The sequence below is a fragment of the Sodiomyces alkalinus genome, assembly GCF_003711515.1.
Source record: "Sodiomyces alkalinus F11 unplaced genomic scaffold SODALscaffold_3, whole genome shotgun sequence".
NCBI classification, from domain to species: Eukaryota; Fungi; Ascomycota; class Sordariomycetes; order Glomerellales; family Plectosphaerellaceae; genus Sodiomyces; species Sodiomyces alkalinus.
Genome location: NW_021167081.1, coordinates 2,890,970 through 2,911,240, shown reverse-complemented (window position 1 = coordinate 2,911,240; position 20,271 = coordinate 2,890,970). Strand labels below are relative to the sequence as shown.

At 41.8% G+C, this 20,271-nt stretch overlaps 1 protein-coding gene across 1 annotated transcript; it reads right to left on the bottom strand.

The window, feature by feature from the left end:
* Positions 1-4,823: 4,823 nt before the first annotated feature.
* Positions 4,824-7,299, bottom strand: SODALDRAFT_332262 (hypothetical protein). Its single transcript, XM_028611659.1, has 3 exons — positions 6,927-7,299; positions 6,220-6,795; positions 4,824-6,158 (listed from the first exon to the last, which is right to left on the bottom strand). The coding sequence occupies exons 1-3, from the start codon at positions 7,058-7,060 to the stop codon at positions 5,141-5,143; spliced, it is 1,728 nt and encodes a 575-aa protein (XP_028467906.1). The 5' UTR covers positions 7,061-7,299; the 3' UTR covers positions 4,824-5,140.
* Between the last annotated feature and the right edge of the window lie 12,972 nt (positions 7,300-20,271).

Genomic DNA, 20,271 nt, shown 5'->3' with positions numbered 1-20,271 from the left:
TATTCGATATATTAGAAGAGTGGTTACTGGCTACTTCGTCGTCTTATTAAGGTTATTCTAGTCCTTCCTCTTCGTCGGAGGAACTAGATTCTTCAGACGATAATTCTTCTTTAGATAAAGTGACTTCTTCTTCCTTAGGCGAAGTAGCTTCTGCTTCGGGCGTACTACTTATTAGCTATTAAGGTTAGCTTACCGAATAGGATCGATTAAAATATTACGACGGCTTCCGGCCCTTTATAGTATAACGGATAATAGGGGATTAGCGTCGGGGTTTTAGTTTAAAATAAGAAGGGGATATTAACTAAAGAGTAGTAACTATCGTTTATAGTATTTAATCGTAATTACGTCGTAAAGACTAGGCGTCTTCTTTATAAGGTAGAGTCGAGCGTAGACTACTAGTCCAGGTAAAGACTTAGATTAATCGATGTTTTGTTCTCTAATAGAAGTAAGACCTAGGATATGCTGGTATATATATCTACGGGATCACGGGTATCCTGGTAATCTCCTGGTTCGGGATCACGCCGGATCACTTCTCGGACTAAGTGACCCCTGGTGATCCCAGTGATCCTCCTATACTAATAGGTTCCCTGTGCGGGTGCACACTATACCGGTTATCCATCACGTAACCCGGCACGTGATATCGTCCTAAGTTATCTTCTGGTTACGCCCTGGTGCGCTGACCGCCCTAGTACGTTATAACCAGTATGTCCTTGGTATATGTTAGGTCTGCTGGCCGTAACAGACTAATAGTCCTAGAGCTAGAGCTGCTAGAGTTGCTGAAGCCCCTGAAATAGAGGCCTGGGTAAGGCCTTTTTTCGCCTTTACAGCCTCGCTATAAAGGGGTTTAGGTAGTTCTATAAGCCTGCGAACTGCTTAGGCTAGTTCGTCGACCTTCTATTCGAGGGTAGGGGGCTAGGAGGGTTTTAGTACTCCGTTAATAGTAGATTTAAGCCCTACAGATAGGGCCTTAATCTAGGGGACAGGGTTAAGGGTATAGGCCTATTAAAGTAGCTGAAGAGCCTGTTAGAGTAGTTTCTTAGTCTATGCCTTACTAGCGGAACTAGTCGACTTCTGGGGCTTAGCCGAGGTTTCTCCAGGGGCTGTCGCTATTCCAGGCGCCCTTTTAGCCTATTTAGAGGCTAAAAGGCTCGGTTTTTTAGCAGGGGGGCCCCTAGAAGCAGGGGGGCCTTAGAGGGCGTTTCGAAAGCGCCTTCGGCTTCCGAGGCCGAGGGGGATTCGATTCGGGTCCTAGAGAATCGTCTAGGGGTCGGCATAAAGGGGCTAAGATGCCTTTTCGAATTCAGGGGCGGAGCGAGGGTTAAATTCTCTATATTAGAGGTATTACCTATATCCACCTCCCCTAGGCTCTCTATAGTTATAGTGGTGTTAGGGGCGTTAGGGGCGTTAGGGGCGTTGTTATGGCTAGCGTTATGGCTAGTGGGTTATTGTTTATAGAGGTCGGGGGTGCGGCTCTGTGCGGCTAAGCCTGCTGCTTTGTTAGCGTGGGCGCACGGGCCATGTTAGACTTTTCCACCGCACGCGGGGAAAAGTAAGGCTATTTCCAGGCATTTTCGCACTCAAAATACGCCTAAATTAGCGCCTACGCGATACGGGGCTATAGATAGACATATACAGCTTAAAAGGAGCTATCGATTAAGACAGGTTTTGAGTGGTTTAGGGCGTTTGCGCGTACAACGTAGGTCCCCCCACGTGAGTTGTAAAAAGGATGTCTAGTATAGCTATAGACGTTAATTTATTAAGGTTATCTTATATCTTAGTAATTCTTATTGCCATAATTCCTTACTATATCTTAATATCGACTATTCTGCGTTCTATCGCCTATAGTTTACGAGTTATACTTTATATATTCGTATCGGCGAGTATTCTAATATTATTAATCTTCTATATATAATCGTCGTAGCAGTGGGTAAAATTACTTTATATAGTTACCTTAAGATTGTCACACTATCGCTATAACTACCTAATTTGGTCTATAAACCTATATTTAAGATCGAATACGTCTACAACGGTTATACTAGGGTACGATACAACTTGACTAGTTACGAACGTCGTTTACGTATTTATACGTATCTATATAGGTGTATTTACCCGAATGCTTCTAATACTGCCGGTATTCGTTATTTATTATCCTTTATATTATGTATTTATAAAATCATTATTATCGCTAGGCGATAGAAGTCTTTTACGCTGCCTTTTTAGAAACTATTATACTGCTATTTAATAACCTCTTAGACGATTCTATACCGGTTCGGGTATTTAGCTAGTTAATACCGATTATACCGCTATCATATAGTGCTAAGACGATAATATAATACTTTAGGGCCTTATTATCTATTATTATTTTCGTTTTTAGTCTATCTAATAGATCGTTTAGTTAAAGAGTATAGATCCGATTAGTTAATTAACTCTAGTAGTTAGATACTAGGTAATAGATTTATCGGTATTAGTAATTACGAATCGGTAATCGGCGACTATACGTTTTACTAGTTTCTCGGAATACGGTTATATTCCCGTGGCGGTTATATTTATATCGGTAGTGGTGATTATTCCCGTAGTATTAGTAACCGTGGACTACAAATTTATATTTATCCATATCATAGTCTACGGTATAGCAATCTACAGCATAGTTATCTATCCTAGGATAGGTGCTCCAGCACTATCTAATCCGTATAAGCTACAGTCGTTATCTCCGCAAAGGAGTCTATTTTTATTACTTATTGTAAAGCCTCCTGTTATTATTCTCTATCGTCTATTATCCGTCACTATATCCGGATCCTAATTTACGTCTATAAAGTCTATATCCTCCTAATAACAATATTTAATTATAATAGCTAGCGCTCTCTTAAAATCTATAAAGTATTATTATTGTCTAGTTAATAGTTTTTATTATTGATACGTTACTAAACTATAGCCTACTTATCTTTGTATTCTATAAACCTTCGCTACTCTCCCTTTATCTGGATATAATATGCTACCTACTATACCTCGCGGACGTAAGGGCTATAATAGTCCGTTACGGTATCTTAGACGATGTTTTACAATTTATTCTTATCGTTACCTACGACCGTAGCCTAGCTTATATAGAAAGTTATTATAATACGTCTCTCCTAGACTATACGCGCCTGTTATGCTAAGAGGAAAAGCAGTATATTATAAAACCACTTATACTATCTATAGTTCTTATAGAAATATTCAGAAACCTTTTAGAATCGCTATATATTCGTCTTTACCGTATTAATAATAAATAGCCTCTTATTAACGATATTAGGGTCGACACTAACAGCATCTATTAACTACGACGCTATATTATAGAACTATAGTATGCCAGAAAACTAGCGTATAGGTTAATCCGTACTTATAGCCGCTAAAGTTAAGGAGTGTATAGTATAAGTAGACTAGTTACCTTAAGTGCGTAGGGAAAAGTATACTATAAGAGAACGTGTATGTAAAGAAAAGTGGTGTAGTGGATAAGAAGAAATAAGAATTATATAAGGGTAGCTTTCCCTTAAGAACTATATCACCGAAAAGATTAAGGCGTTATAGTTAGATTATAGTACGCGTAGGGTTAAAAGCCCTCTTTCTTTTCCTAACGTTTTATAACCTGTAACTGAATAAGCCTCTATAGATTTAATCCATCTATATCTACGGAAGGTTGGCTTTATTAATTACGCTACCTATTAGACCCGGCCTAATATCTCTAAAGCCGCTTCGAGGCTTACCGAATTTAATACTAACCCGGTAAAATAGTATCACGATACCGTAGATACGTGTTTAAAGTACCTCGCCTCTACTAAGTCCCTATACCTCTATTTTAGACTACGTAATAACTACTTATAGCACGCAGTTAGCTATACTTTTCACACGGCCTTTAGGGATAACCGTAAGACTTAGTATAGTTCCTAAGGCTATACTATATTATTATTTAGACGCCCTATAGTCTAGAAGGTAAATAGGTAAATAAGCGTTATAACCTCTAGTACTAAAGCCGAGCTTATAGCACTTTCTACTACTATTAGGCAGTATATCGCGATATGGCGTTTATTTAAGGACCTAACCTTAACCTTTAAGGAGGAACCACTAATGATATACTATTATAACGACTAAACGAGGATCCTATTAGAAGCTTTACGCCCTTAGGTTATATGTAGATTAAAGTATCTAGATATCCACGTCCTTGAAATCCGTTAGATCGTTTAATAGAGGCAGGTCCTAATCGTATAGATCTTTACCTAAGACATAGTTAGCGATAGGCTAACTAAGGTACTTCCCCCGCAGAAATATAAGGCGGTTATATATCTATTAAGAATACAGGTCCTAAGCTAAGGGGCTTAAGGTAATTTATAAAGGGCGCGGTGCTATATTTAAAATCTATAGCCTAGATTACCCGTGGCTTTAGTACCCTTAGATTATTATTTAGGTACCTATTTTTAACGTTATGTTTTAGGGTTAATTTAACTACCTGTTTTTACACGTTTTTAATGTTTTTAGGCATAAAAAGAACGCGCTTTTTAATAAGCCGTTTAACCGTTAGATTAATATCTAGGCTCTATTTTACCCTGGATTTACGGCTTTAATTAAGCAGAATAGTCAGGATTAATCCTACAGTTCTAAGGGGGTATATTAGATACCACCACACACTTACCGGGGTATAACTTACGCTATTTATATACTCGGATAGAATACTACCGACCGATATATCTATATCGATTTCCCCTGCTTTTACCTTACAGTTAGATATTTCCGTAAAGTACCTTTTACTCTTCTTTAATACACACATATCTTTTGCGTACCTTATTTCTGTGCTGACAGTGGGTTATAAGTTATGCATTTTTCCGCCATGATAGGAGGATTTCCCAGGTCGTGAGCTTTCGGGAACGGGGCCTTAGTCAGGCATGGTCTGTGCCCATGCGACAAAATAAGTGTGGATATATAGGATCAAGGTACTCTAGAAGTCTGACATAATGTGGTTGGCCACACCTCGATAAGGTGGCTGGCTCTAGGCATCTAACACCTCCAGAGCCTTTTGTTGTAAATGCAGGACCATCTTCTCATCACGTCGAACAAACTTCATCCAAGCAAATAATATATCATGAGCACCTTCGACAAACCAGTCCCAGCATTATCTCCAATTGCCTCGGCTCAGTGATAAGAGGCCTGCAATACAATCTATATCCCCTCTCTTGCTAGGGCTCATTTCCTCGCCCATGAAGCTCTTAACATCTTCATCCCGTAAAACACTTTGAGTCGCCTTCTGCGGGTCTTGGGACATTTTCCCTTGGTTGCCAAATCCTTGTTGTAAGGACGGTGCCGGGGTACATCGACGCCTGAACAGCTGACCTGACCTGTATTGGACGACGCCTCTCGGAAGTTTTACATTCCCTGAAAGAGACGGCGTAAATTCTCGGTTCTCCGGCATGTTTTCTTGGCTTGGAAATGGTGTCTGGCGGAGAGGCGGATTCCTATCCTCTCCTGGGCCCCTGTTCTCTTTATCCGAGTCGTCTGTAGACTCATGAACAAAGGAAGGCTTCGACCCTTGCGATGCCGCGGATGGTGACAGTCGGCGACGATCTCTGGAACCCATGAACGGCACAAGGCCGTCTGACGATGTTTGGCCGAAAAATGCTTTCTTAACTTTTCGATCTTGTCCGAGACGCTGAATTGGAGGAATATTACGTTTGGTGCTGTTGGGCTGGAGTCCAATGCTGGTTGAACGGAGTAGACTGATCGCTGCAACGGCGGAACCGCTCGATTCATTCTCGGCCTGAATAGTCAATTCATCCTGTTTGTCCGAGTCGCAACAGAACTCCCAAGCTTGGGCATTGCGTGATCTACCCCGGGACAAAGTTGGGGGAAGACAGTCCGTCAATGCTGAGATAGGAGGAAGGGTGACACTTGTAAGGGTAGCTTGATTACGATGGGAAGAAGGAGGCCGAGGATAGGACAGCGGGCTGACACCGCAAGGAAAGGTTGGAGACGGCCTTGGCGATGGCGAGAGTTCATTCGACACAACCTCAGCCTTCCCTTCCAAGGACAGTGACAGTCGAATCTGGGATTGGCACTCGTATTGCGAACGTGGTGGCGGAAGGGGAGTATCGGGAGAACGCGAGGCTCCTGAGGATGGAGAACGCTGCTGTAATCTACGAAGTCCAGGTAAGTCCAGCTGCAAGCAGTAGAGGGGCTCTAGCAAAGGGAAGGTACCTCGATGACGAGCCCTCCTGACTGGATTCCGTAAGCTTAGAAATGCAACTTGTCGGGTCCCAGTGGTTAGCGTCATGTCTGGTGGAATTTGAAGGGAACTCAGCCTCGCTGAAGACCTCGCTCTGAGACTGGTCACGTGTTGGCGGCTTTCTGGATTCTGTATTGGTTTGGCTTCTGAGATCATCTCGGGTATCTCTATCCCATTCGTTTTGTTTATTGATGGCGCCAATTTGCAAGACGGGAGATCCTTCCGCTATGTTCTGATTCGGTCCAAGCTGGTTCCACACATGAGCTGTATTTCGCAGGGAAGACTCTCGGGTGTCTGTTCCAAGTTGATAACCATTTGTGGGTTGTGCCGGAGACAGTAGAACTCTGGCACCCCTGCTGCGTATCTCAGCGATGTCCTGAGGGGAAAGTGGTCGCGATTTTCGTCTATCATTTTGTCGTCGGTTCTGGAACCAGATTTGGACTTCCTTCTCATTGAGGGAGACGCTTTCAACAAGCTCACAACGCGACGCCTTGTCAGGTTTCGGGTTGACTTGGTATGCAGCTTCTAAAATGTGTTTATCCCTCGCTCTGGGAGTGTGGGTAGTCCTCTCGTCAGCTTCGAGTTCTATAGTTATGCAAAATACGGCCCCAGGGCGAGAGCCCGACCAAGATGGGACAATTTGGCAGTTGGTTGCTCGGGAAATGAGGTGTGACTATACGCAGTTCTCTTCCGTTTGCCTCTCGGGTGCTGCTTTTCAACCTTAGATTTGGAAGAGATTATCTCTGGACCAGATTGTTCAGGGGCGGGTATTCCACCTATATGTGGTTGGTACGCGGGCGCTGATGACAACATTGAAGACAGCAGTGTATGGAGGATGGCAGTGCAAGCGACGTCAAGGGATGGGAACAAATGAAGAACAGAGAGTATACTGTGGCATACACAACGTTGTTGTAAGAAAAGTAAGAAGGACGCGTCTTGAAGTGCCTCGGATCTTAGATATTAGCAAGAACGTGCATCATATGGCAAGTGAGAGTCAAAATGCCACAATATTCGAGTGCACGCTACGCGTTTTCTCTAATGCTCTAGGCTCTGCAATCCACTTATCTTTGGTTCATTGTGTCGCATAGGCAGGAGCACGACATGGTCCATAGGGGATCCAGGGGGGATCCACTCCCTAACTAAGGGCTTCGGACCTCGGGTATCAGGATATAATAGGGGCGGATACCGGAAAAGACCGGATAGGATCCAAATAACATAGTACCTATAACAGAGCCTTCACCACCTAAATCAAGAGTATAAGAGACTAACATAGATATAACTTAACACAATACACACACACGAGATTTCTGCTCTACTAAGTTAATTATCCAAGTGCTATTTAACGTGCGACATATTATACCTTAACGAGATTCGATATACTATATTGACCTAATAAATACGTCGACTAAACTATACCGTAATATGCAGGCCTTATAGACGTAAAAGTACTCTACTCTTTATATTGACTCTTACTTAAAAGCTCTCATGATTAAGATTTATTGTCTATAATAATAATAGTATAAGAAATACTCCTAATATAGCTAAATATAATAGTAACATATTTCTTAATACTGCCTATATATACAGGGTATTTCTTTTATATTCTAAGGATAGCTTTTTAATACTTAACTAATATACGGACACTAGTTTTAACTAATAACTATATATAGACAAGCGATTGATATTATATATTATATAATAGTGTAATCTAATTAGGTTGAAACCGCGGTTCTTACCTCGGGCAGTCTATATATATACAAGAATATAAGCCCTCTACAATAAAGGTAAAAGAGTATATATTACTTTAACTACTAGTTAAAGTAATAAGCTATATATAGTAAGAAAGAATACTATTAGAATATAAAAAACGTACGCGGAATTGTGTGTGTATTCGCTTATAGAGAAAAGGTTCCTCTATAGAAAGTATCTATGACAATTTATTATAAGGAAATAGAGCTTAGCAGGATTATACGTATAAACCGATCAATTAGCCGATGTTGCCGAATTAAACGGAACTCACGCCCTAACATCGAGCTTTGACTATTTAAAAATACCCCCTTAGAACGATAGAATATATCTAATAGTTCTAAAGCCTAGAATCCAGCGTAGAACAGGCCTAGATATTAATTAACGCGGTTATTAATTCAGAATACCACGCCTATAGACCACAGGCGCGTAATACAAGTAAAATCGACGAAACTATTAAGATAGCGATTATAACTATTACCTCCCTCCCGGGATACTATCGTAGAGGCACTATAACGCAGGCGCCGCGGTAGAACTAGAATAGTCGATAAACGGCGTTATCCTGACTTCGACCTTGTAAAGTTTTTAACGGACTTACTTTTCGTATAATAAGCGCCCCCGCTCCCCCCCCCCCCCCCCCCCCCCCCCCCCCCCCCCCCCCCCCCCCCCCCCCCCTCTTAGGCCAGAACGCTACGCGGAACCGATACGGGACTAAAAGGGGACCGCTATAACCCTTAGATCCGAGGATAGCTAAATTTAAGACAGTACATCAGGGCCTACTAGGTAATAGAAATATAATAGAATAGGTTATTAAGCTAGTAGAGGAACTAATTATAGTATGTTATAGCTATAGTACTATTACTATATTACTATTAGTATGCTTATATATTATTATCTGCTATATTATCTAAGATGAACTACGAAAAGGAATTAATAGAACTAAAGAGACCTAGGCTATGATCGTAGCCCGAGCTCCCGTGATAGCACTGCTATAGGACCCGGTCCCCCCTAAAATAATCCCTTGTAAATACTATGAGGGATTAATTATCCGCTATAAAGGCCTCTCCGAGGACCAGCCTCTCAACGCCAGGACTCTACAGGAAATTATCTAAGCTATAAACGCTATAACTACCCGACACGATACTTTTTTTCTTTTTCGGTTTTTTTTTTATATGCTTAAAACCCTAAAGCTAGAGCGTGGCGCCTATCGCCATAAGGGCCAAAGGCTAGCAGAACCTAAGTATAGTGAATCATGGTAATAAACCAAGGAAATCCTCTATAGTAATCTATGTAATAGACCTAGAAAAAAATAGGTAAAACCCAAATCAGAATGACTAAACCGTAGAATCCGAGGTTTACGCCCTATACCACTCCGCGGAAGCTATTTTAGTAGCTAAAAGACAGGCCTCTATAGTCTGTATCCCTCTTTTAGTACCGAATAATAGCGGTAGAGATAGCGGTAAGCCTGCCAGGGCTTCCCGCAGGGCTTTTCGTTTGTTTTTATATTATTAGTATTATTCTTCTTCTTCTTACTCCGCTACCCTCTTTAATCTATAGGAGCCTAATTTAGACTATATAGTCCTTCTCGGGTAGCTATAAAGGGGAAAACCCGGGATCCCGGGAAAAACCTCTATACTTATTCTTAGTTAGAGTAATACCGTTACGGGGCCGATATAGCCCCGGTTTATGCCCTCTGTATATCTAGATTATACCTCTAGGCTGGTGGCTAACGGGAAGGGTAATAAGCTATCGTTCGGGTTAGCCTAGGCCGGTCGTTAGTAAGGAGGCAGGGGGCCATAAGGGTGCCGCGGCGTTTCTACCGTGTAACGGCCGCGGCACACTATCTCCGGCCTCTTTACGTCCCCGGGGACTATTCCTATTATTCCTTCTATTCAATTAATAAAAAGAGAAGGTAAGGCAGGCGTTCCTGCCTCCCTTAGAGGCTGGGTGCCTACTATATCCGGCGGTAGGCACAAATGGTAGGGCTCCGCTTATACCTGTAAAAGAAATAGTAGATAATTAATAAAGGGTAAAGTTCTCCTCCTTTTCCTCTTTTTCTTCCTATAACGCTATAGAGCTTATTATAGGTGTTCCTTATTACGTTCCTGTTTACGGTCTTATAGGCTTATTATCGCGGCGTTATACTAACTAGTAGTATCTTCTAGTTTTTATTCTTTATTTATAATTGTCCTACTTAATTCTAGTATATAGACCATAGTTCGTGGGTAGCGTTATAGTAGCGCGGGGTTAACTAAGTAGTATAATAGTATTAGCAATAATAATTATAATATTAACCGTAAATAGTATCGTAATATAAGTATCTCTATACCGTGGTAGCAGTTTAGTAGTAGTATACTAATAGCTATAAATACCTTCTCCTAGTAATAATAATCGTTATTATAAATAAGGCACTATTCGTGTTATACCGTATATATACTCTAGTAGTACTAAAGTAGCATTATAGCAACTAATATATAGTAGTTACATACGTTATAGTAAGCGCCTAGGAACCTACCTAGATAACGTCGGAGCTTATACTAGTACTATAAGTACTAGTACTACGTGTTTTTAATACGGTAATAGTTAACACCCGTGTAAAGATATAAGTCGTTTTTATACCGTAAAGGTACCGTTAGTATATTAAGGTAGTCTAATTAGTCGATAAGTCCCCCCCGCTACTAAGAAGTAGTAATAATATCTTATAGACGTTTATACTCTTTACCTATTAGTAAAGACTAGTAATAGTAGTATCGCTACGGTAAGTAGTCTCGTTTCGATATCGCGGTAACGCCTTACTAATAACCTATAGGCTAAGGTGTATCCAAAAACGGCGGCTTTATCCTTTAGATAGGCCGTTACTCGGGCGCTACCTTCCAGTTATAGCTATAGCGGCACCTTATCGGTAAAGGTGGTTTTATAAGATATTCTCCGCCGGACTTACCGCCTAAACGGCATAATAGGCGTTCTAATACACTATTACGTGTATAGTCTCTTTTCGATTTCGCTATAGCGCCTCCGTAGTAATAGTATAGCTTACTAGTTCTAGGGCCTCGAGTATATTAAGAGTAGTATTAGCGCCTTTAAGGGGGGTACTACTAAGATTAACGAGGAGTAAAAGGGGGTATAGCCCGATAACGCTTTTATATTGCCAGGGTCCTAGATTACAGGGCCCTATTTAATACTAAACCAGACCGTTATATTACCTTTTCCCTATTATAGTGCCGCTATAATCCCGTCGGCTTTTATAACTTTAAGGGTAAAGCGAAAGTCGTTAAGCCTTTTTATTCATAGGAACTATTGAGCTATTATCCCGGCTTCTATATTATAGCCTAGTATATTATATATATCCCCTTTAATCGTAAGTCATCTCCCTATAGAATTAAAGAGCTTCTTAGGCTTATCCTTAGTCACGTCCTAGTATTACAGCATTATATACTCCGTTATTTCTACCCCTCTATTACCGTAAGGGCACCACGGTATGAGGAATCCCGGTACCCTCGGTTTAGCTAGGAAAGCTTATAGGCCTAGTGTTTTTAATCTAATCTAGGTAAGTGCGAAGCTTTATAGCTTAAGGAGTCCTTTATATTTCCGGAGGGAGTATTATATCCGGGGGCGGCTTAGTGCCGTTATAGCGTAGGTATAAGGCCGTTATACTTCCGCCTAGGCTTTACCCTATTCCCTTATAAGGGCTTTGCTCGGGGGCGAGTTTCCGGCCTAGGTTATTAGGGTGGTAAGCTAGGCTATCCACGCGAGGATAGTATAGGTCCTATAATACTAATTCGACATCGCTACGGCTCTCGCCGTAGCGTATACTCCGGCTAATATCTTATCTTCGGTGTCCTTTTCCTGTATCCGGAGGACCTTCTAGGTATTAAGGCATAAGAGGTATAGGTTAAGGGGGGAAATAAAGGTCTTTTTTTCGAGAACCCTAACCGGTATAGGCTTATAGGCTCCGGCTACTAGTCGAAGGTATCGGTTCTATATCGCTATAAGTACCGCTATAGGGCTATACTAGGGGCCGGCACTTATCTTATAGACGGCTAAGGCGTAATAGTCGACTATTAGTCTTATTACTATAAGATATAGTCTTTTTGTATCTACGAAGCTATACCCTTACGCTACTATACTAAGCCTTAAAAGGGCGTATATTTAGATAGCTAGTCGGCTCTTTACCCTTTTAGTATAGTATAATATCGGAAGTTAAGTTTCCTATTAAGCTAAACACCTAGGAGCCTTATCGCCTCCGCTACTAGCACCGAAGTAACGCTAAAGGGGAGTAGGGTAAAGGAGGGTTAGCATGATTTCGTAAAGGAGATATAAATATACTTAGCTAGTTCGAACTATAATCCGCTTATTATCGCCTAGTCTAAGTAAGCCCGCTACGCGGCGGCGAGATAGTACCGCGTCTATACCTGTATCCTACTAAAAACGATAATATTCGTGTTATTTGTAAAACCTATTACTATCGTTTTAAGGTCCCTTTCTAGCTCCGTATAAAGGGTGGAGATATAGAGAATAAAGAGAATAGGAGAGATCAGGGAGCCTTATAATATACCCCCGCGGAAGTGCCGCGGGGGGGATATTTCGCTATTAAGTAGTAGTTAGACTATACGGTCTTAGAGGAAGCTATTAATTCGGGTAGTAAGCTATTAGGGGAAGCCTTTCCTCTTAAGTACCTCGAGGAGGTAAGAGTAATGGATAATATTAAAAGCGTTTTTAATATTTAGTTAGAGTATCTAAATAATACCGTTGTAGATTTAACTCGCCTTCACAGCGTTTATAACTTTCTATACTACTATCTTTATACTTTACCTAGTCCGGTTACCTATCTATCCTTTTAGGAGGAGCCGATACTCCTCCGCTATAACGGCGATATAGTCGGCTAATATCTCTTTAAGGACTGTATCTATTATACTAAGGAGTAATATCGGTTATTAGCCTTTTACTATCTTATAATCGACCGGCGGCTAACCTTTCTTTTTAAAGATTACTATAGTAGTATAGCGGCACCTTTTCGCGTAATAGCCTACTTTAAAGCACGCTATAAAGATAGTACTTAGCCTTTAGTATAAGGGGGGTCTATATACTTTTAGGAGCTCTGCCAGGAGCCTATTAGGCCATAATACCGCCTAGAGTTTAGTTTTCTTAAGGCGCCCCTATATATCCACTACGGTAATATTATAGCGGATATTCTATCGAAGGGGAAATTCCGCGCTTAGGTGCTTAAGGGCGGTAAGGAAGGGGGGGGGGGAGGGAAGAACTTCCGGTTAAGGATTTCGGCTTTCTCTGCGTGTATAATAGCTGGGTTATCGCTATTATCCCGGTATAGTAGTGGTACTAATAAGGGGTTTAGCGGTATTCCCCCTTTAGTTTATATCTATTTCTGTAATCGCTAAAGGAGGTTATCGTTCTTCCTGGTTAAGTAAAGCAGATACCGCTAGTATAGCCGCTTCGCTACCGCTATAGCCTTCTCGTAGCACCTCTCCGCTTTCTAGAACTTATCCTATCGGTACTAGGACTTCCTAGATATATATCTACGGTAAAGGCGCCTTATTTCCTAAGTAAGAGCGGTTAGCTCCGTGTTCTACTAAGAGGTAAGTAGGAGTTTAGGGGTACCCCCGCGGCGACGCGGTACGGCCTTATCGGCTAGGGTTATAAGGTTCTTAACTAGGTTCTTTAATACTAAGTCGATATCTCCTAGTATTATAAGGGGGCTAGTCTACTATAGTTACGTGGCGGCGAGCTAGGGGATCTATAAACGGTTAAAGTCCTTCTAGACCTAATACGGCCTGACTAGGTCCCGTATTAGTATTATCGTAGTGCTTACCGCGGTATTTATCTTAATGTTCATTCGGGCTATCTATAAGTACTAATCCGACCTAATAATAGTCTTATCGGGGCCGCTAAAGTCGTAGAGAAGCCCTTATATTGCTTCTATAAGGTTAATCGTGCTAGCACGCCGGCCCGGCTAATACTATATAGTGGTTCCGGGGGGGATACTAGGTCTAGGTTCTACCGGGTCGTAAAAGTAAGTAAGGTATTAGCCCGGGGGTAGTACCGCGGTGGCTATATCTATAAGGGGTAGTATAGATTAGGGTCTCCTGTAAGGACGTATCGGCCTTATAACGGTACCGTGTCAAATATATTCTATAAGGGTATATTCTACGGGATCCTAGCTAACTAGCAGTTCTCTAAGTAGATTAACTAGATTATAAGGGTATTATCTCTGGTCCCGAATATAAACGCGTAGGTATTATAATAGGCCCGCTACGTCTACGCGTATAGCGGGTATCTCTTATAGATATATAGGAGGGCGCGGCCCCCTCCTTAGATTAGCCAGTATACCGTTTGAGAGTAGTAGTCAGGGCCTTTCGTGAAAGGGTTAAGGCCGGGTTCCTAGATTACTATTATATTAGACTCGGCGTGGTACCGAAGCGGGAGCTCCTACCACGCCTAACTCCTCCTTATATTCTATAAAAGAATATAGATTCTTATTAGTTAAAAAGGGGGGGGGGGGGTTTAAGATAATATACCCGGTATAACCGGGGTCTAGCTTTAACTTTAGGGCTCTTACTACGGTGCTTTATTAGCTTTACGGAGGATTATAGAGGCGCTTATTAGGCCCGGTATCAGGGAGTCCTCCTATCCTGTAGTCCTTTTTAGGGGGCGTCCTCTACCCTTATAAAGGGGTCGGTCTTAGTCCTAGGCGATAATAATTAGGGGGAAGATCTACGGCTACTACAGGTATACCGCTTCGGTCTAGCGGGTAATATTAAAGTCCCTGGCTCGGTACTTATACGCTTCGCGGGTTTTCTTAGCCTTATTCTTTAATAAGTAGTATAAATCGTTAAAGGTATTATAATCTCCGGTATAAGCGGTATAGCGGCGGGGACGCCTAGGCGCTATAACGTTATAGTATCCTAGGCCTTATAGATACGCTGATTTAGGCTTAGCGTAGTAATAGTATACCCCTTTTACCGTAGGGTAGTCGTTAGCCTTATAGCCGAAGTATAGGCACTTATAGTATCTTAGGGTGTTAAGGTTAGGATTATATAGTTCGTAGATATAGCTACCCCTCTTAAAGAGGAGGGTATTCCGGATAAGGCTTATTACCCCTTTTAGGGAAGCCGATTCGATAAGAAGAAGCGTTATCCTGCTAATGCCGCGGCGGGGTACTCGCTATTATACTCAGAGGATTTTAGCCTTAGGATTCGTGTCTTATAGAGATACTAGTAAGTCTTTTTCGGATAAGGCGTTAAGGACCTCCTGAGGGATAGTATTAATAAGTATAGGATATATACGTACGGTTAGGGCGGCTCCTTTATTTAAGGCCTTTTTAACCTATTACTTCTTATAGGTAGCCTATTATTATACCCCTCCGGTAAAGGTAAAGTAGATATCTCTGCTTAGTAGTTTCCGTGCCGCTACGGTATCGTATTGGGTAGTTATAGCGTTTATAGCTTAGATAATTTTCTTTAGGGTCCTGGCTCTAAAGGGCTAGTCTTAGGGGAGGGTTCCTTAGTAGATAATGAATTCCTGGTCGTATTTAGCGGGGATTATTTTAGGGGGGGCGAGGTCCCGCGGCGGAACCGCCACGGGAGCCCGGGTTATAATATTAGCCTAGGCCTTTTTTATACCGCTTATTCCTTTTCGGAGTTCCTCTCGGATAATATAGCAGACGGAAATATATAGGTATATTAACGGTAGTATACCGGCGTTATTACGGGTACTACGTATTATAATTAATTCCTTTACTAGCTCCACGACCTACTTAATCGTGTTTCTATTAGCTAGTAAGGCCTAACTTTCTACCTTAATCTTAGCTACTCTCGGTTTAAGGGGACACGGTAATCCTTTTTTAGTCTTATATCGGTTCTGCGCTATATCCTATCTTAGGAGGAGGGGGGAATAGTCGTATTACGAAACGTGGGTCCGTTACGAATTCTATATAGTTAAGGTCTGGATAACGCTATCCTATAATTCTTCCGGCTATACCGTAGCGCCGGTATTACGGTATCGCTATAATAGTATCCCGGGAGGGAGGCGGTAATTATAATCTCTATCTCGGTGGTTTTACCGATTTTACTCTTATTACGCGCCCGTGGTCACTAGGCGTATCGAAATCGGATCTTATTATAATTATATATAGTTTGTTTTTATAAAAAGCGTAGGAAAGAATAACGTAGGCTACATCCTATATAGGAGAGCCGGGCCAGGAATAGCGGTCGTTAGTGTAGTTTTAAGTCTGTTTTTAGTAGGGTTTTTGGTATCCGAAGCCGGTTTTTAACTAAGTCAAAGCCGACTTTACCTACCTAGGGCCCTTTATTAGTAGTGGTTTTCGGGAAAATCGGACGTTATCGCGGACTAAGCGCTTATAAAGGCGGCCTAACCGTACCGATTAACCTCTTTTTCTTCTTACTCTTCGTTATTCTATAGGGTCTTCTAGTCTTAAGTAAGGCCTTTATTTACTAGGCGTTTTAGGTAGCTAAGAGTAACTAAACTAATAGATTTAGTAGATTTCTTATAGTTTAACGCCCTTTTAGCTACTTTATCCGCTAGTTTATTCCCCTCTATCTTTATATATAAGGGGCACTACTATATAGAAACCGAAGTGCCTAGTTAGTTAAGGCGTGAGATACGGGTTTTTACTTCTATAGCCGACTATAACGTACTCTAAAGCTTTTAAATACCCGCCTATGAATTACTAAAGATATAGCACTCTAAGGGCATAGGCGTCTGCTATAGGGCAGCGTAAAGGGCCTGAAAATTAGCGTATAATTTAGCGTTAGTATTACATAGGTAGTTATAAGGAGTGAGGAGGTAGTAGCGAGAGGGTCTAAAAAGGAATAGGCGTAGATGAAGCGGTAGTCACGGCTAGTCCGAATATAGGTAGTCCTAAAGAATTAGAATAATCGCTGCCCTCCCTATACTAAGGAGGGGGCACTATATAAGCACTATATACTCCTAGGCTAACGCTAATATAGTTAAACGGATATCGTAAACGGATATCTACGCCTAAGCCTAGGCCACGGCCCTGTATAGTAGTATCGGCCTAGGGTAGCCGTGGCCACGTTAAGACAGGAGCCCGGTCTCGTCTATACAGGAACCCGTCGTGGTCCCGTCGTGCACTCGGCCTCTCTCTCCTAGGCAGGGGCACCTAACAGTTAGTAACTTCGGCAGAGGTCCCTAGGTTAAAGCCTAAAGCTTTATAAGGTCTTCTAGTATTAGTCCACTATATTATAGCAGCTATAACCTTCCAGGGCCCTATAGGGGGCCTTATAGGGTGGCCTAGGGAGCCGTTGGTATAGAAGATAGCGGTCTATTTACCTAGGGTTTATTATATTGCAGAGAGGGCTTTAAGGTAGGCTATCTTCTACCCGTGGGTTCCGGCGCCATAGTCAGGGCTAAGGTCGGGGTTAATAGCTTTGCCGGGCCGGTCTTTACAAGAAATAAAGGGGGTTTGGTCCGCTATAGGCTCGGAAGCCCAGGGGGCCTCCTACCTACCTACAAGACCCTCGATATTCCAAGACTACCCTACTAAAGCCACTATTTCTAAGCCTAGCCTATAAAGCTATATAGTAGGCAGTAGGTTCTATAACCGGGCGAGGTCTTCGTGGTTTTCGCTCGGTAGGGGCTAGTGCTTAATAGGATTGTTTGGTAGAATTGTTAAGGTCTTAAAGGCATAAAGCCTATTAGAGCTAGTTAACCAAACCATCGCTAGAGGGACTACCGCTTCGAGCTCTAAAGGCCGAAGAGGGGACCCCTTAAAAGCACCTAGGGCCCTAACTAAAGCGCCGTACTATAAGCGTTCTAGGCGGTCTATAAGGTATTCTTTTGCTGATTCAGGGTCCTACTAGAGCTACAAGCTAAGGCCAGCTAAAGAGGCTATACAAGCTATATACAAGTATTATAGGGCTTTGAAATAAAGGCCCTCCCACGAGCTAGCTAGTCTGTATAACGTATCTAGGGTCCCTAAAGCTAAGTTTAGGTGTTTTTGAACGTGGGGTTTAAAGGATAGCTTAGGATTAAACCAGACCCCTAGCGACCTAATAGCACCTAGCGCTAGCTTTACTATATACTCTACTATTGTCATTAGAGCGTCTTCTTTAGATCGTCTATTATAGAAGTAGATACACTCTATTTTTCCGTGGTTAAAAAGGACTTATTTAAGTTTTGCTACGTCGAAAAAGGGTCCTACAGGCTTTTCTAGGGTTTTATAGTTTTTCCTAGTCGATATAGACGCTATAGATAGCCACGAATCGTTGATATAGGAGAGCTAAAGACCTTAAAAGTCCGGTCCCACTATAGCCTTCTTAATATAAATCAGGAATATAATATAGGAAACCGGGGAGCCTTATAGAATCCCTATATTTAGCCGGGTAGGCTACTAAACCTAACCCTTAAAAGCTAGTTTGATACGCTTGTTTTCTGTAAAACAGACTATATATTTAACTAGGTTCGGGGGTAATTAGAGCTTTTAAAGGGCCCTAAGTATCCAGGGGCGGGCAATATATTCGAAGGCTGCTTTAATATCTAAAAATAGCGTAGAAATATAGGAGTTTAACGAGATTTACTTTATTTATCGATATAGTAAAGGAGTAGAAGGGCCGTATTAGTAGCTGATCGTTATTTTCTACGTCGTATCTAACTAGGGTATTGGAGGTTATCGCGGGTATTAGCTAGATACCTAAGCCTAGTACCTATAACCCGTTCGACCTCTGTACCTAGATAGTTTAGAAGGGCTATAATTCTATAAGACGTAGGATTGGAATAGTCGTCTTTTCCTGGCTTCGGCAGAATAACCCTAAAGGCATCTTCCCAGCAGGTAGGGTAATATCCTACGGAAAAAAAAGCTAAGTAGGCCTGTAAAAAGGACCTAAGAATAGCGTTATAGGGCTTATAGATCCGGTTTAAACCGTTACTAGGTAATACGTCCTAGATTCCACCGGGAATACTAAGGCGTACCATAGGGTACCCTAGCGGTACTATAGTATAAGCTATAGCACGTATAGGGTATACTATAGGTACTTTTAGGGTATACTATGTCTCCCCTAGGGTATAATTAGTGAACGCCGGGGAATCCCCCGGGTTCCTGTATATAGAAGCCGAGGATTCCACGGGGTTTACCCGTTGATACTTAAGTCCCGGGTGCGGGCCCCCTTAGTTAGAGTAAGATATCTTTATTATACCCTATTTACTATAGTAAAGGTTACTCTCTAAGTCCTAGATTCCCTAGGTCTAATAGTGCTAGCTGGCTAGAGTCGTACCTGGCTAGAGTATATTAAATCCTATATCCTCTAGGTCTTATAGTACTGGCTAGGCAGGGATTTACCTAGCTAAGGTATATTAAATAGTAGTCGCTAAAGCTTTTAGGTAAGGTTCGCCTACCGCCGCCTAGTATAACCTTCGAGGACTACGCTTATATAGACTATATAGGCTTATTAGCGAACCCGCTAACACGCTAGGCAAAGACGCCTCCCTTTCACTAGGTCTAGGCGTAGAGTATATAAAGAATCTATAGTTACTAGCTACGATATAGGAAAGGCGTTTATACTAACCTATACTAAAATATTTACTGTAGATCCTAAGCTCCGATATTATAACCGACGCAAACCCTCCTAATAATATCCTCCCCTCCCACGATATATAAGGGTAGCCTAGCCTCTTCTAAAGTTTATTAATAACTACCCACGCCTTACGGAAAGTATTCTCCCCCAGGGGTAATCGTATTACTTATTATTATCCGATCGGCTACCAATATACCGAGGAACCCCGAAATTAGCGGCGCTATAACCCTAAAGGGAAGAGCGTGGAAGCTAGTCTCCACGATTAAGGGTATAGATCTAAAGATCTAGATAGCTTATCATAGTTATTTCGCCGTAGCGTTCGAAAAATAGCTTAGTTATAAGCCGGAATACTAGGATATCTTAGTAAGTATACCGGAAACTAATAAGAAGAAGGGTAAGTAAGTCGCTAAGGTGTTTACTGTTAGTCCGCTATCGCCGATTACCTCGGATAAGCTAAAGAACGGATTAGCAGAATATAGTCTAACCGGGATAGGTCCTACTAGACCTATCTCCGCTATACCCTTCGCTAGTCGAATAGTAATAGCGGGACCTAGTAGGCTATTACTTAACTTAGCGGTATTAGGTAAACCTCTATTTAGTAATATAGAACCGACTATACTCCTTATCTGTTCTACTATAAAGATAACAGCTAAGGAACCTGGTATTAAGGAGGAGGAACTAATATACTCCCTAAGTAAATCCTGCTTATAG

What these genes read in the sequence shown, in the direction of transcription:
- SODALDRAFT_332262 (XM_028611659.1), bottom strand. Translation starts at nt 7,060, where the DNA reads ATGTTGTCATCAGCGCCCGCGTACCAACCACATATAGGTGGAATACCC. An exon ending in GGCAAACGGAAGAGAACTGC is followed by an intron (nt 6,796 to 6,926) that starts GTATAGTCACAC and finishes CCACACTCCCAG; the next exon opens with AGCGAGGGATAAACACATTT. An exon ending in CAGGAGGGCTCGTCATCGAG is followed by an intron (nt 6,159 to 6,219) that starts GTACCTTCCCTT and finishes TGGACTTCGTAG; the next exon opens with ATTACAGCAGCGTTCTCCAT.